Source organism: Panulirus ornatus, chromosome 65 (assembly GCF_036320965.1).
Source record: "Panulirus ornatus isolate Po-2019 chromosome 65, ASM3632096v1, whole genome shotgun sequence".
In the NCBI taxonomy this organism is placed as follows: Eukaryota; Metazoa; Arthropoda; class Malacostraca; order Decapoda; family Palinuridae; genus Panulirus; species Panulirus ornatus.
Window position 1 is genome coordinate 10,516,234 of NC_092288.1, and position 14,788 is coordinate 10,531,021.

Here is a 14,788-nt window from a genome sequence, read left to right on the forward strand (position 1 = left end):
GATCGATGTGGTATACCGGGGTCGACGTGCTGTCAATGGATTGAATCAGGGCATGTTAAGCGTCTGGGGTAAACCATGGAAAGTTGTGTGGGGCCTGGATGTGGAAAGGGAGCTGTGTTTTCGGTGCATTATTACATGACAGCTAGAGACTGAGTGTGAACGAATGGGGCCTTTGTTTTTTTTCCTAGTGCTACCTCACACACATGAGGGGGGAGGGGGATGTTATTCCATGTGTGGCGAGGTGGCGATGGGAATAAATAAGACAGACAGTATGAATTATGTACATGTGTATATATGTATATGTCTGTGTGTGTATATATATATATGTGTACATTGAGATGTATAGGCACGTATATTTGCGTGTGTGGACGTGTATGTATATACATGTGTATGGGGGTGGGTTAGGCCATTTCTTTCGTTTGTTTCCTTGCGCTACCTCGCAAACGCGGGAGACAGCGACAAAGCAAAATAAAATAGATAAATTATATATATATATATATATATATATATATATATATATATATATATATATATATATATATATATATATAAAACGCTGGTATTTCCCTGGACGACTATAGCTCCGGCGCCCATGGTGGCTCCCCGCTCGTCCGTTCCTCATCCACAGATCTCCAGGCCTACAAACCCGATAGGCAGGTACTAATGTGGGGTTATTGATGGGAATATCTCGTGTCGCATGGGAAACGGCGTGGCCCGCGGCGGCCCCCCCAGGACCCCTAGCCCGCTCAAGAGAACGTGTGATCTGTAGAGTAGATGAAGATGAACGTCGATGCCATGTTGAAGACCGTAGGCTTGAGGGAGGCTATCACAGTGCTCGTGAGAGAGAGAGAGAGAGAGAGAGAGAGAGAGAGAGAGAGAGAGAGAGAGAGAGTGTGCTCTTAAGCCGCATGTGCTCCAGTGGCACTCAGTGAGAGACGACCTGACAAAACAAACTCAAAAATCCTAGAATGCAATCATGAAGAAAGGAAGCTATGGTCGCTGGAGCCCCTGCCAGCCAGCCAGCCAGCCAAGCCAACCAGCCAGCCAGCCAAGCCAGCCAGCCAGCAGCAGCTTCCAGCCAGGGATAGATAGAGCAGGTGGGACATACCACCTCGCAGCCACTAGGAAGACGTCATTCCCCTGATCTGCTACTTTCCCGTCCGCCCCCCCAGTCTAGCAATATACCCAGTGTTCACTGTGCTCAAGGGCCATAGATGCACTGAGAACGTGTGTGTGTGTGGTAAATAGAATTAGTTTTATGGAGATGTTAGAACACAGTAAAACATTTCATTAACTTTTTTTTTTATTCCAGATTTGCGATATGATATCCTCATATTTATAACTAGTAGTATGTTTTCCACTCTTTTAATATCACTGAAACCATTGTAAGGTTTAGCTGCACCGTACATAGACGGGTTATACTGTCCTCATTCAGCAGTAGCTTGCCTTGTTACTCATACTTTGTACAGTGAATATATATATATATATATATATATATATATATATATATATATATATATATATATATATATATATATATATATATATATATAATTTGGATGTTATAAAATGTAACAGTGTTAAGTTTAAATGTGAACTTATATATATATATATATATATATATATATATATATATATATATATATATATATATATATATATATGAGTATCTGTGTGGAGTGTAATGTGAGCATCATTTTCTCCTGTCTTGTGTGTGGCGGGCGCAGTGTTGATGGCGGTGGTGCCCTGGTGCCGGGCTTGGGCGTGGCGCGCACACGGGCTGGCTCCGACCTGCCTCCTCCTGCAGCAGTCACCACGGGCGGCCTCAGCTCGCCACCACGACCACAACCACGACCACCACCACGCCCTGCAGCAGCAGCAGCATCCCCAGTAGTGGCCTCCCTCACGCCCTTCCGACACCCACTACCTCACCCTCCGCTTCCCCTCCTGCTCCTGCTGTCCGCTAGAGCCTGCTGTGTGCGCGTAGTGGTTGGGCGTCAGTACTTGGGTAGTGCCGGTAGTGCCCCAGGCCTCGCCCCACGTCTACACCCTCCTGGCTACTTCCACCATGGTTCGCGCTTCCTCCAGAGCCAACCTCAAGAACGGTAAGTGTTCCTGTATCACTCTACGGGGGACTACGGGGGTAGATAGGTGTTCCTGTATCACTCTAGGGGGATCTACGGGGGTAGATAGGTGTTCCTGTATCACTCTAGGGGGATCTACGGGGGTAGATAGGCGTTCCTGTATCACTCTAGGGGGATCTACGGGGGTAGGTAGGCGTTCCTGTATCACTCTAGGGGGATCTACAGGGGTAGATAGGTGTTCCTGTATCACTCTAGGGGGATCTACGGGGGTAGGTAGGTGTTCCTGTATCACTCTAAGGGGATCTATGGAGGTAGGGAGGTGTTCCTGTATCAACTTTGGGAGATCTACGGGGGATGGTAAGTGTTGCTGTGTCTACGGGGGCTGGTGAATACAGCTGTGTATTACTGTATCATCCACAGGACATGTTCAGGGGTTGGTGGGTAGAGTGTACCTCTCTGGGGTTATGTGGAGGGGATGTTAGTCAGCGTGTATCACGCTAGGCCCTAAGAGTCTAAGGGGTCGGGGATGGTAATGGGTCCTCAGCCTCTTACCAGTAAGTGTGTAGGACTCTGCTATACACTGGAGCGCCCCTGCCGGCCACCGCAGGACATGGAACCGGAAAGTTAACGTCAGCTGCGCCTGTCCAAGGCGCGCATGAACAGCTTAGTCCCTCCAGACACATACCTTTGTCACAGCCAGAGGCTGAGATTAACCTGTATTGCTCACTTTGTATTCTTTTGCTGTATTGTAAGTAGAGGCTAGCATTACCCTGTATCATTTACCTGTCATAAATTACGCCATATGATGGGTGATTTTTTTTGTGTCAGAGTACAAACCAAAACTTGAATTATCAAGGAAAATCATTTGTAAACTACACATTTTTCACAGTATGATTAATTACGTAAGTTCAATAGCTCATGATCATATTGCTACGGCTCAGATGGGAGGGAAGTGTCGTCATAAAGTGAAGATGTTGTGGCCTCTGAAACGAGGTTGTATCATTAGGAGAGGAGGCTTATTATGGTGGTGGCCAGGGTGGCTGGCTGGCCAGACACACGTTTCTTTTCTTTCCCCTCATAAGCGCCACCTAGGAGGAACACTCCTCCTCCTCCTCCTCCTCCTCCTCCCTTGATGATGATATACCTGGCGCTCAGGGAGATCTTAGATGTGGCATTCTTCATTTTAAACAGAATCGACCTCACTTGAAATCGGCAGAAATTGGCAAACTTTATATTTGATAATAAGAGAGAGAGAGGGGAAAAAAGAAAAAGATATATGTTTAACAAGAACTAATAGCTACAGTTTGGAATTGGAGGCAGTTCTGTCGTAATGACGATGGCCATCTTAAGCGGGATGGAAGGGTTTGGTGGACCGTGTCGTTGGGAAGGGAGCGACCCTGCCCGGGTTTGGTGGAGACTCTGGTGCCGTCATTTTAGTAGTTGAAGATTGAACTGTGGACAGTTAACGGACGGATGGGCCGCAGGCCGATGGAAAATCTTTGCTCCGGCCTTTTGGTCAGGGGAGGTCAAGGGTGGGTCTGCAGCTGGAGAGAGGACTCTCTCTCTCTCTCTCTCTCTCTCTCTCTCTCTCTCTCTCTCTCTCTCTCTCTCTCTCTCTCTCTCTCTCTCTCTCCACACACACACACACACACACCCACCCACCCCCACACTGTGAGCCTCCGTTGTGTCGTGGTTAGCGTTGCTGACTTTAAGTCAACACGGTTGGGTCCGCATGGTTTCGAATCCTGGGCACGGTAGACGGCCCACACGCAACCCAGGTGTTTATCCTGCCCTCAGGACTGGTTTATGAATTGGTACTGGGCTTAGTTTGGTGTGTGTGTGTGTGTGTGTGTGTGTGTGTGTGTGTGTGTGTGTGTGTGTATGAAACCCTCTCCACGTAACACACAAATGATAATGACAGTGTGACCAAAACCCCACCAGACCCAAGCCACGGTTCTTGGATGTGGTAACGCTGTCAGCGGGTGGCTGGCTGGCTGGCTGGTGTTTACCTCATACGTCATATCTCCTCCCCCCCCCCCCCCTACAGGTAATGGTTTCGTGTGACGCTGTAGATGTATACCTCTGTCTACCTTAAACAGGTACACTTGAGGTTATCCCTTTCCCCCCTGCCGCCTGTAGTAGCTAAATGGCCTGGTGACACGGATGAGGTAGGGACGAGAGAGAGAGAGAGAGAGAGAGAGAGAGAGAGAGAGAGAGAGAGAGAGAGAGAGAGAGAGAGAGAGAGAAAGAGACTGCGAGGTGTGTGGGTTTTGGTTAGACTGGTTGTGTGAACCATGACACAGTGACTGATGGTAAGGGGAGGAGGGGGTGTGAGGGTGCGAGGCCGAGGGCGGGGGTGTGGGGGAGAGGAGACGCCTGGAGGCCTAGGGCTGGGCCTAGACTGTGTAGGTCAGGATCAAATATTTAAAGGAGTGCGCTAGAGGTCCACCTTGACCCAGTTCATGCCTGGTGCGTGTGTGACCTTGACGCCAGGACTGACTGAATGACACACTGCCCCTCCCCTTGACCCACTCTGATGCGGGACACACACAGAGAGAGAGAGAGAGGGAGAGAGAGAGAGAGAGAGAGAGAGAGAGAGAGAGAGAGAGAGAGAGAGAGAGAGAGAGAGAGAGAGAGACCCACAGGATGCTGGGTATCCTGCGGGCACAAGAGAATGACAGTGTGAGGGTGTGTGGCCGTAATGCCAAGGGTTGTGCATGTATGTATGTATGTTGTATGTATGTATGTATGTATGTATGTATGTGCGTGAGGTAACTGTCGCCAGGTCGTGGTCGCTGCACAAGCCTTCACGGCGCTTGTGTTGATGTGTAAGGCTCCGTTTGGAGGCCACCAGGTTTTGTAACCTTAATCCTCTGTCTTCCCATGACAACCTTCCTCTCTCTCTCTCTCTCTCTCTCTCTCTCTCTCTCTCTCTCTCTCGTGAGAGAGAGAGAGAGAGAGAGAGAGAGAGAGAGAGAGAGAGAGAGAGAGAGAGAGAGAGAGAGAGAGAGAGAAACATAGTGGTTCATATACGTACGGTATATAGATGTTGTGGACGTCCTTAGCGTAGTGGTTAGCGTACCCGTGACGCATTCACGGGCCGCCCGGGGTCAAGCGCACAGGTTCGAATCCTGGTTGCGGCAGTCGGTCCACAGTCAACCCTGCTGTTCATACTGCCCCAAAGGGGGTTGGGCTATGAATCGGGTACTTGGCTTTGCGCTACTCTCTAAATATGTCGCGTTAGTGAGATGGCATGAGAAGCATTGCCGTAATAGGCCCTCTTGAGCTAACTTAACTAGCGTGCACCCCGACGTGGTTGTATGTTCCCCAGAAGGCAGGGCCAACGCGTAGCGCTAACCGCGGGAAAGCCTATAGAGTGACGAAGACTCGAGATGTGGGAGTTAACGCGTATTCAGGTGACATGTGTGAGGTGGAGAGATTATGCGTTTTTGGATTGAGTGCCAGCTGCTCATGTATGAGTGAGGCAGGAAAAGAAGAAAACCCACATAGGAGGAAAAGGCATGAAACTTGACAGCCACTTAGGCGGGTCATAGTGGCGATATACCTCCTCCCTGGTCGGTGGCTGCCTGTCATCTACCACCTACGATAGGGATAAGTGTGGCGTGAGAGGGAGAGTAGCATTGGTTGAGTGGCGTGAGAGGGAGAGTAGCACTGGTTGAGTGGCGTGAGAGGGAGAGTATCCCTGGTTGAGTGGCGTGAGGGGGGGGTGACACTGGTTGAGTGGAGTAAGGGGAGAATAGTACTGAGTGAGTAGGGTGAAAGGGATGGCATGAGGGAGGAGTGAATGGAGTGGCATGAGGGGGGAGGGGTAATGACACTGTGTGAGTGGAGTGAGAGGCATGGCGTGAGAGGGGAGTGACCCTTTAGTGGAGTTAGAGGCATGGCGTGAGGGGGGGAGAGGAGTTACCCTCGGTGAGTGGAGTGAGAGGCGTGGTGGCGTGAGAGGGAAGTGACACTGAGTGAGTGGAGTGAGAGGCGTGGCGTGAGGGGAGAGCGACAGTGAGAGTGAAGCCTGACACGGGTGGTACACGACATTCATCCAGTCCCGCCCAGGGGATGAGGCTGGACACACTGTGGTAGTGCGTCGACGCGTCTCCGTCAAGTGCATTGACAACACCTGCAGCAAGTGCGTGGCAGGTTCCCCAGTGAGTGCGTCCAAACACGCGTAAAAGAAAGAAAGAAAAAAAAAAAGAGAGTGCGTGGAAGGTCCTGCCGTGAGTGAGTGGAAATTTCTTGTGTTTGGCAGCTTATTCCTCCTCCTCCTCCTGCTAAACGCCATGTGTGATCGATAACAGCAACTCACTGAATGGAAATGTTGCTCGATTGATCTCCATCGTGAGCTGCAGGCGGGAGGATGGCCATGTGACATTACGCGGATGGTGTGCGCTGGACCAGAGATGTGCTGTGGTCTGTGACGAGTGTGAGGGTAAACTGATACCCCGCCAAGAAGGTCGTGGTTGTGGTGGTGGAGGATCCCTCCGTTGTGGTTCTCGTTGGTCGTGGTGACGTGAGCCCAAGTTGTGGTGTTCAGTGCCCCTGTACAGTGTAGGGGACGCGTTGCTGTTGCCCCCGTCGCTGGCGGGTGTCAGCGTATCCCCTTGTGTCGTGTCTGGTGTATGGACACTCGTCGTCGTGTTCAGGTAAGCTGGTGCTGTGTAGGCAGTCTGGGGTTACGGAGGTTTGGTGAGAACGTCAACAAGATATGTGTACAGACGGTCGGTTTTTTTTTTCATTCTATGAGGAACCTCACCGTAGAGGCTGGTGCCCTCACGAGGCGCCTCACACCACGCCCTTGCGGAGTAGCAGCAGTGAAGGCATCTCCCGAAGAAGTTCAAATTATCTTCAGGAAACACTTGCAACGACGAAGCCTACCTACCGCCTGTGGCAGGATCAGCCGAGGAGGATGACATGTGCGCACGCCCGAACCCAGACTTCCCCTTGTGCGTCTATGGCGCATCCCGCGGGGATGTTATTGTCCCATACGTGTGTACTCCTCCTGCCTCAGACATGCATATAATGCCAGGTTTTGATGCCTGGAGACAGACGTGCATCTGGTTTATGATAGATTTCCTCAGTGATTGAAGTTGTTGATACGCAAGGGCAACGCGGTGTTCGTGATCTGAACATTTATATGATTGAATGGGGAAGTGGATGATAACTTTAAAGTGAGGACGTGATCCTAGTGTGGCTTCGTCTGCAGCTCTGTCTAACCTGCTTACATCACCGGCCCTGTGCTGTGTGTGTGTGTGTGTGTGTGTGTGTGTGTGTGTGTGTGTGTGTGTGTGAGAGAGAGAGAGAGAGGAATGGGACTTTGTTTTCTATACTGGAATATTGAGAGCTATATCTGCGTTAACGTCTGGATCAGAGAGATGCACGTGTACGTTCAGGCAGTCTGCCTCCTGGGGAACCAAGTGATGCGACCCGCTGTGAACCTATGCCTGCCCTGCGCAGTTGCTCGAACACATACTGGCCAAAGTGGAACCTTGACTGAGGATGCCGTATAACGCTCTCGTGTAACACTTGACCCCGGTCAGTACGCTGCTGCTGCTCCATGATGACCTCACCCGTGTAGAATCCCGTTGGACTTGAAGATAGTTGCCCACACAGATGTCAGAAGCCATTTCCTTATGGCAAGACGGCCGTGTCAGATTTGCATATCGTTATTAAGATCAAAAGCTGCGGGAATTGCAGTAGGAACAAGCAGTGTCAACATTGCAGGGCCCTAAATTTTTTTTTTTTATTATTTCGTGTCTGTGTGACAAGACGTGATGGACCGTCCACTCACGTCATTGAAAGACTCACAGTAGACAGACATAAGTAAATTTTCCCTGCGTGATCAGGTTGTGGAGGGTACGAATGCCTGGGGGCCGCGGCATCAAACAGCCTACTTTACCTAGTAGCTGCAGTGCATCTCTGGGACGCTGACTGAGCTGTAAAGGGAGAGATTAACCCTGGAAACCAGCGTGAGGTAAGGCGTTCTTACGGCACGAATTTTTCTATAGTTTGTCACGGACCAGTAGTATGACCCGGGCAGAGGTGTGTGTGTGTTCGCCAGGGGAGTGGAGGAAAGTATTCACTTGAAGAACATCGTCTCCAGGAACCGTGGCGTCACTTGTCTTCCTAGGCCGGTGCTTGTGACGTACACAGGGCGAGTCACTGAAGCCGTACGAACGGTGGGGAAGACGGACGGTGGGTTGCTTGTATGTGGCCAGGCACCAGGTCCTCGCTCCCACCTGTAGCCTGGTTATATACCTAGTTGCTACTGTCGGCGGGTTATACCACCAGGTACCAGGTTGTGGTTGTGCGTCGCACCGCACAGGTTCCCCCGCCAGATGCCTGTCCCGCCGCTTCACACAGAGACCTGGTGCTATACCTGTTACTGCTGGTGCCTCACTCTCCGTAGGTATCTACCTGGAGCTGCACCTACGTCATACTCCATACATGTACACCTTCCAGATAGCAACAGGTTCTCTCAGCCGCTACTCTGTGCTTCTGTCATGAGCATTCCGTACTGCGTCTTGCAAGGTCTTGTACATTTCTTTTTTCTTGTTAGCGTGGGAGACAAGCGAGGGACCTGCAGAACGCCGCTGATATGCTCCTGTAATTTCAGACGTTTCTGCTGTACTTGGAGGATCTTGGGCAGTATACATCGTTCCTGTGCAGGTTACACACCCGGTACCTTCCAAGTAACGCAACTCTGTGTATTGTTAATGATTTTTTAAACGTTCCCGTCATCATTGTAAAGTTCGGAAGTAGGACATCTGGATGTTGCAAGGTTAGGAGGGTATTTGCTTCATCAGTTGCCATTATCACTCTGAATTTATTTCCAGACTAGTTTGTATCTCGGGATTTTTTCTTCCCCGAATGGTTTCTCTCTTTTAAGCGGGTTCTCGCCCAGGGCTGGTGGTTTCTCCTCTTGGAAGGCGGTCGGTGTCTGAGACGCGGTTTTCTCTGTTTTAGATTTTAAAAGAGGCTTTACTCCTGTGCTGGTCTTGCGGTCGTGACGCAAGGCTTGAGTAGGTGTCGCGGCCGACACCTCGCGAAGCCTTGTGAAGTCGTGGGAGCCGAAGGGTTGAAGGAAGGTGGGAGGAGGAGGGGAGTGTGAGGGAGTAGATCGTGTGAGTGCTACAGGTAGGGGGGTTCAGTGTGTGCAGAGGTTACCAGAGGTAAGCCCCGTATGAGCTGGGCTCGCATTCTCTGACTGGGTGTTGGTGATGTGTGTGTGTGTGTGTGTGTGCTCACAGCCGACCCAGGGGAAGCCCCTCTGACTCACAAACACCCATCCAACGCAGGTGACTATCCTCCCCTAGAGGCCGGTGTGTACGTGTTGGTAATGACTTGCTTGTACTTCATCGGGAGGGAGAGTGTGATAAAGCCATAGCACGCATATAAGAGGTTAAGAGACGGGGCCACACGAGTTTAAAGCTCTCTCCCCGTGACACACACACACACACACACACACACACACACACACACACACACACACGGTAATCGCGCTGTCATTCTTTCATCTCAAAGGCTGCGTTAACGGAGGAGACAAAAACACATATTTGAAGTGAGTAAACAAGTCGTTATATTGAGCTGTATCCTTGCGATGACAGATGTCACGAACCCCATGACGGTGACGCGACGGATCAACAAACATTTATATGGGTAATGACATGTGAGCAGTAGAGCAAAAACATTCTGTATGTCGACAGGGCAAAAGACCCCGTGACACGTCTTGTGAAATTGAAAGAAAATGTCATCGTATGTTTTGAGTGTATAGAAAAGGAAATACTGTACTCCAAACACAGCGAGTGGATGAATAGGAAATGACAAGATATACACATCTTGGAAATGACGACCATGATTAACGCCAGTGAATGAAATAACCAAAGAATGTAGTTAGTGAATGTGTGCTGAATCAATAAAGAGTAATATCGATAGAAATCACCAGACATGAATAATTAGACGAGTTGGTGCATGATTAATGGAGAGTTGTAGGACTTCATAACGCGGGAATAGAGAAGGAAAAGTGAAGTGTGTTCCGAGTGAGGGAGGGAGTGATCTGAAGTGCATGGTTCTGGCATTGCAAGCAAGGGACGCCCCCCTGACATGATGTCTGTAACTCTGTGGCTGACCTGTGTGGAGGCTGTAGCCTGGACTTGGTCACCCTCCTCACTGTAAGGGACTGTCGAGCACAGTTCCCCTTGACCCGAGGGAGGTCGACTTGATCTGCTAGTGTGGTCACTGCTGGGCTGATCGGGGACGTGACCTGCTCTTGTGCTCACATTTGGGAAGAGACAATCAGCAGTGTAAGAACAGTCCAGTTGATCGCGGGCGTGGCCTGGTGATGTGTGTCCTGTTGGGAAGGCGCTGTCGGCAGTGTAGAACAGTCGGGTTGAGCAGCGTTGAGCCATGAGCAGCGCGTGAGTCCACCCGACCGTCGGTGTTGAACTGCTGGGAAGGACCTATCATCATCAGCATATAACAAGTGCAGTTCGTTGGGTGCGCCAGCGTGGAGCCCAGGTCTCACCGCTGGGACTAAGGAACGCAGCCCGGCGTCGTGAGCACTGCTGGGAAGGCGGCACCCATCAGGCACGAGGTCTTCAGAGCATCACATAACAGTCTGGTTGATCAGGGAGAAGGAAGCGTGGAGGGCGGTGGCCATGTTCGAGTTCTGCCTGGAGTGGTTGGCGGGGGACCTGACATCCTGGCGGTGCCCGGCCCTGATCGTGGTGGTGGCCGCCGTCCTGGCCATCATCGCCTACTTCCTCCGCAGGTACCCGCCTTGCTCCTACCTCGCCATCCGCCGCAAGACAGGTACATACATCCACCGTGTTCCGTCATACCCTCCAACCTCCACCCGCAAAGTCCCTCCCTCCGCCGCCGTTAGTAGTCGTATGGCTCTCAGAATCTACGTAGATTGCCGTCAAACATCCACTAGCATTGACGTTGCTACCCCTTGGAACTGTAGATCTTGTGTTGAAGTTGTTGACACCTTTCCTAAGTCTAGTTATACGCTTTCTGGTCTGTATTAGTACGTACGTGCCTTCTGGACTGCCCATTTCTAGGGGTGTTGACGTCCTTTTTAGAAATATCCGTAGGTACCTTGTGAACTCTCGCTTCTCTCCAAAGGTTGTCGACATCCCTCCATGACATACGTAGTTATTGTAGAGACTGTGGATCTTGTTTTGACAATTGTTTACATCAGATCCCCTACATCCCGCTGGCCTGTACTGGAGCAGTCACTGGTGTGTTCTGACGGTACATTAGCCAATCCTTTCATTGAAATTGCTCTCATTGGCTCCTAGAATTTGCAACTCCTGTTTATCAGTAATCATATGTAGTTGTTCCAATCTTTACTGGGCTAGAAATACGTAAGGTTTGATACCTCCTGATATGATGGTATTCGAGAGATGATATTATCAGTGTATATTGAACATTTGCAGGTAGTGTCTTAGTGTGTCACTAATATATGTTTTTTTTTTTTATAGTTACTTCAAATATTGAGTATGATTTGCCTAGGTCTTCATTATATTTAAGTCCCTTAACCACAGCGATGTTGTCACTGGGGATGAATGACCTGACCTCGGACCAGACTGGTGAGGGTCGGGTCAGAGTTCATGCCATCTTACGTAACCGTTTATGGACTTGGTGATACAGTTATGATAAGTGTTATTAGCTGAGCCAGGAGTCACACAAGGTAAGTTGGCATATGGTGAAGAGTGTTGTGATGGAGGAGGGGTTTGGATGCTGTCTTGTGTACCACTATATACTGTTTACCTCTTACGACCCGAGAACCGAAGCCCGGTCCATCTGTGTGAAAGGCGGGTAGCCATCACCCCTCCAGGCTTCCACAGAGATGGACCGGGGTTCGATTCTCGGCGTGTAAGTGGCAAATAGTTTGCATCAGATATATATACATTCCATTTTTGTGATGTATACTAGTATGCTAATGTCCTGATCGTTTTGTAAACTCGCCTGGTGCTACACAATGCCCATACTTTTTTTTTTCACAACAGTAAACCAAACACCACCACAGACCCAGACGGCAGTCACAGCTTACACTGTCTTCTTAATAAGGTATTACGTATGTCTTATTGAGGAAACAAACCAGTCATTCAGATTAACAATTAAGCCATACGAATTTAGTTCCCTGTAATTGAATGGCCCCAAGATACAGTCCCTGCTGTAACCCGGAAAGCCTTTTAGAGTACCAGGTACTACTGGATGATCACAAGATTACAGTAGGTGAAATGACTGTCAAACGACAGTATTCTGCTGTCAGTAAAGGTACTGCGATTACATGTTGTTCACAACAGTTGTAACAACCTGGTTCCAGGCTCTCAGTTCAAGCCAAACGTCCCCATTATGGCCGGGAAATTCACAACACAATACCTTCATGAATTCGTCCGTGCAATGAATTAGTTCAGTTCATCTCGCTCCTTGTGAGAGGTAGGACGTGGCTGGGTCTTGTCCCAGGCTGGTACTGGAGTCTGGTAGGAATGCTACCAGAGCTGCAGGAACTGGAGTCTGGTAGGGATTCTACCAGAAGCTCAGGTACTGGAGTCTGGTAAGGATTCTACCAGAGACCCAGGTACTTATCCCAAGACGAAAGTACAGTTTTCTCTGGTGAGATTCGAGTCCGTTTTCTTTGGTAGTGTTTTGTCCTCGTAGACCCAGTTTCTCTTGCCCTGTCACTCGTTGCATTACCGCCACATTATCACGCTCTTCGTATCATTCTTCTCAACGTCATGCGGACAGGAATTGTACATATATGTTGCAGTACAGGTAGTCATGTTACTGCCCCGCTGAAGTTATAATCTTATCATCCTGACTTTATCGGCTCGGCTGATGATTTTGCGGGCAGTCATGTGTGTGATATCGTTTTAGGAAATGACAATTATATATGTATATGTATATATATATATATATATATATATATATATATATATATATATATATATATATATATATATATGTTTACACATTATATATATACAATTTTTTTTTGCCAGTGTTATGATTCATTTTTATTACTGGTTATGGCTGTTCTGATATTATTAACCTCTCGGTGTGGTTTTAGATTAAGTTACACGAGCGATAGCATTGTTTCTTAATTTTTTTCGTTAGTCACAGCGGTTATTCTGGGTGAAGAGACCGTTGGGGGGAAGGAAGGGGGTGACGCTTATCTATATCAACTTAGCCAACTTGATTGGCAGCCTGGATCGGTCATTGCCATATTAGTCTCTCTCTCTCTCTCTCTCTCTCTCTCTCTCTCTCTCTCTCTCTCTCTCTCTCTCTCTCTCTCTCTCTCTCTCTCTCTCTCTCTCTCTCTCTTGTTCCGAGTTTATGATGATTGGTTTTCATTTGATAAGGAAGTAAAGGCGGTCGTGGAAAGGGGATGGCTTTCAGTACGTGGCCACAGACGTATGAGTTAGTGGCAGAGTCACACGGCAGGGGCAAGAGGGAGCGGCGGTGGTGGTATACACCTGGCCAAAGTGGCCAGGGTTGTGGTGTGGCCCAGTGGTGATGGTGGCCAGGGTCGATGAATCGTAACAAAGGCTTTCGATTGATAAATGATAAGACGTAAACAATAAAAAGTGAATAAGTAATTTACAAATTCTATGATAAATACGAGCGGGGTGATTTTATAAAAATAGTTTTTGCTGTACTGTAAACATTGTGCCGGGTTCACGCAGCGGTACAGATTGGGTTAGACACACACTGTGCACACTGATCCCAATTGACCTCAGCAGGAGCCGATGCCCCTCCCACTCCTCCCGTGACATCCACACACGCAAGAGACATGCAAGAGTTGACCTCGGGACGAGAGAGGAAGAAACACAATAATCTCAGTATATATACCCAGCCGTGTATTGCTCTGTGTCTGTCTCACACAGCTGGCAGTAAAGACGACGGTGACATTTTATGGTCGCGGGATAATAGACCGTTCTTACTTGTGTTTGTCCTCGGGTTAAGATAGTATCAAGAGCATTGTGTAGTTGCGACCCGATATTTCCATCATCCAGCGGTCATACCGGAATAGCTCCTTTGTTACCACGTAAATAGGGCTGATTTACAAATGACATTAGATCGAAAATGCTGCACATAACGTAGCATTAAACAAGACGAGCGTAACGCCAGTGGAGCACTGTGTTGGCCACGACGTATGTAAGACAGCAGCAGCGCGGACACGTGTCGCTTGAATGTTCTTTAAATAATCAAAATATCTCTTTAAGTTTACGCTGTCATATATTACTGTGCTGACGTGTGAGTGATGACATTCTAGTGACGGAGGCTTGGTTTGTCATCCACTGTCAGGCCATGATGGGACAACTAGGGCCACTAGGCTATTAGGACTAGCAGGTTACCAAGACTGTTTGGCTGATAGGGCTACCTTGCCAATAGCAATAGTAATACCGTTAACTTCGTTTGATCTCTATGGGATCGATAGTACTGTATACTTTTGTGACAGACTTCTGAATGTGTGGAAGGTATTTGTTACTGCAGAGAGGGAGCTGGTGTCTCTGCAGTGTTTCGCCCTTGTACAACGAGAAATATGTTCAGTCGTGTGACTTAATGAAACATCTGATTCAGACACGTGTATGTGATCATTCAAGTCTTGGGAATATGCGTGAGTACTGGTGTACATTTTTTTTTTCTTTTTTTACGCAGCGATAACAGTCTTTTTCGAC

The 14,788-nt window shown here is 48.8% G+C and overlaps 1 protein-coding gene across 6 annotated transcripts in view; it reads left to right on the top strand.

Moving 5' to 3' along the window:
- Positions 1–14,788, top strand: part of ATP8B (ATPase phospholipid transporting 8B) — a 268,417-nt gene that overhangs the window by 117,385 nt on the left and 136,244 nt on the right. For all 6 annotated transcript variants that reach the window (XM_071657803.1, XM_071657799.1, XM_071657800.1 and 3 more), the window contains one exon: positions 1,728–2,105. In XM_071657803.1, the coding sequence (XP_071513904.1) occupies positions 2,069–2,105 (37 nt within the window). In that variant the 5' untranslated portion in view covers positions 1,728–2,068. The remainder of the gene's footprint in view (positions 1–1,727; positions 2,106–14,788) is intronic.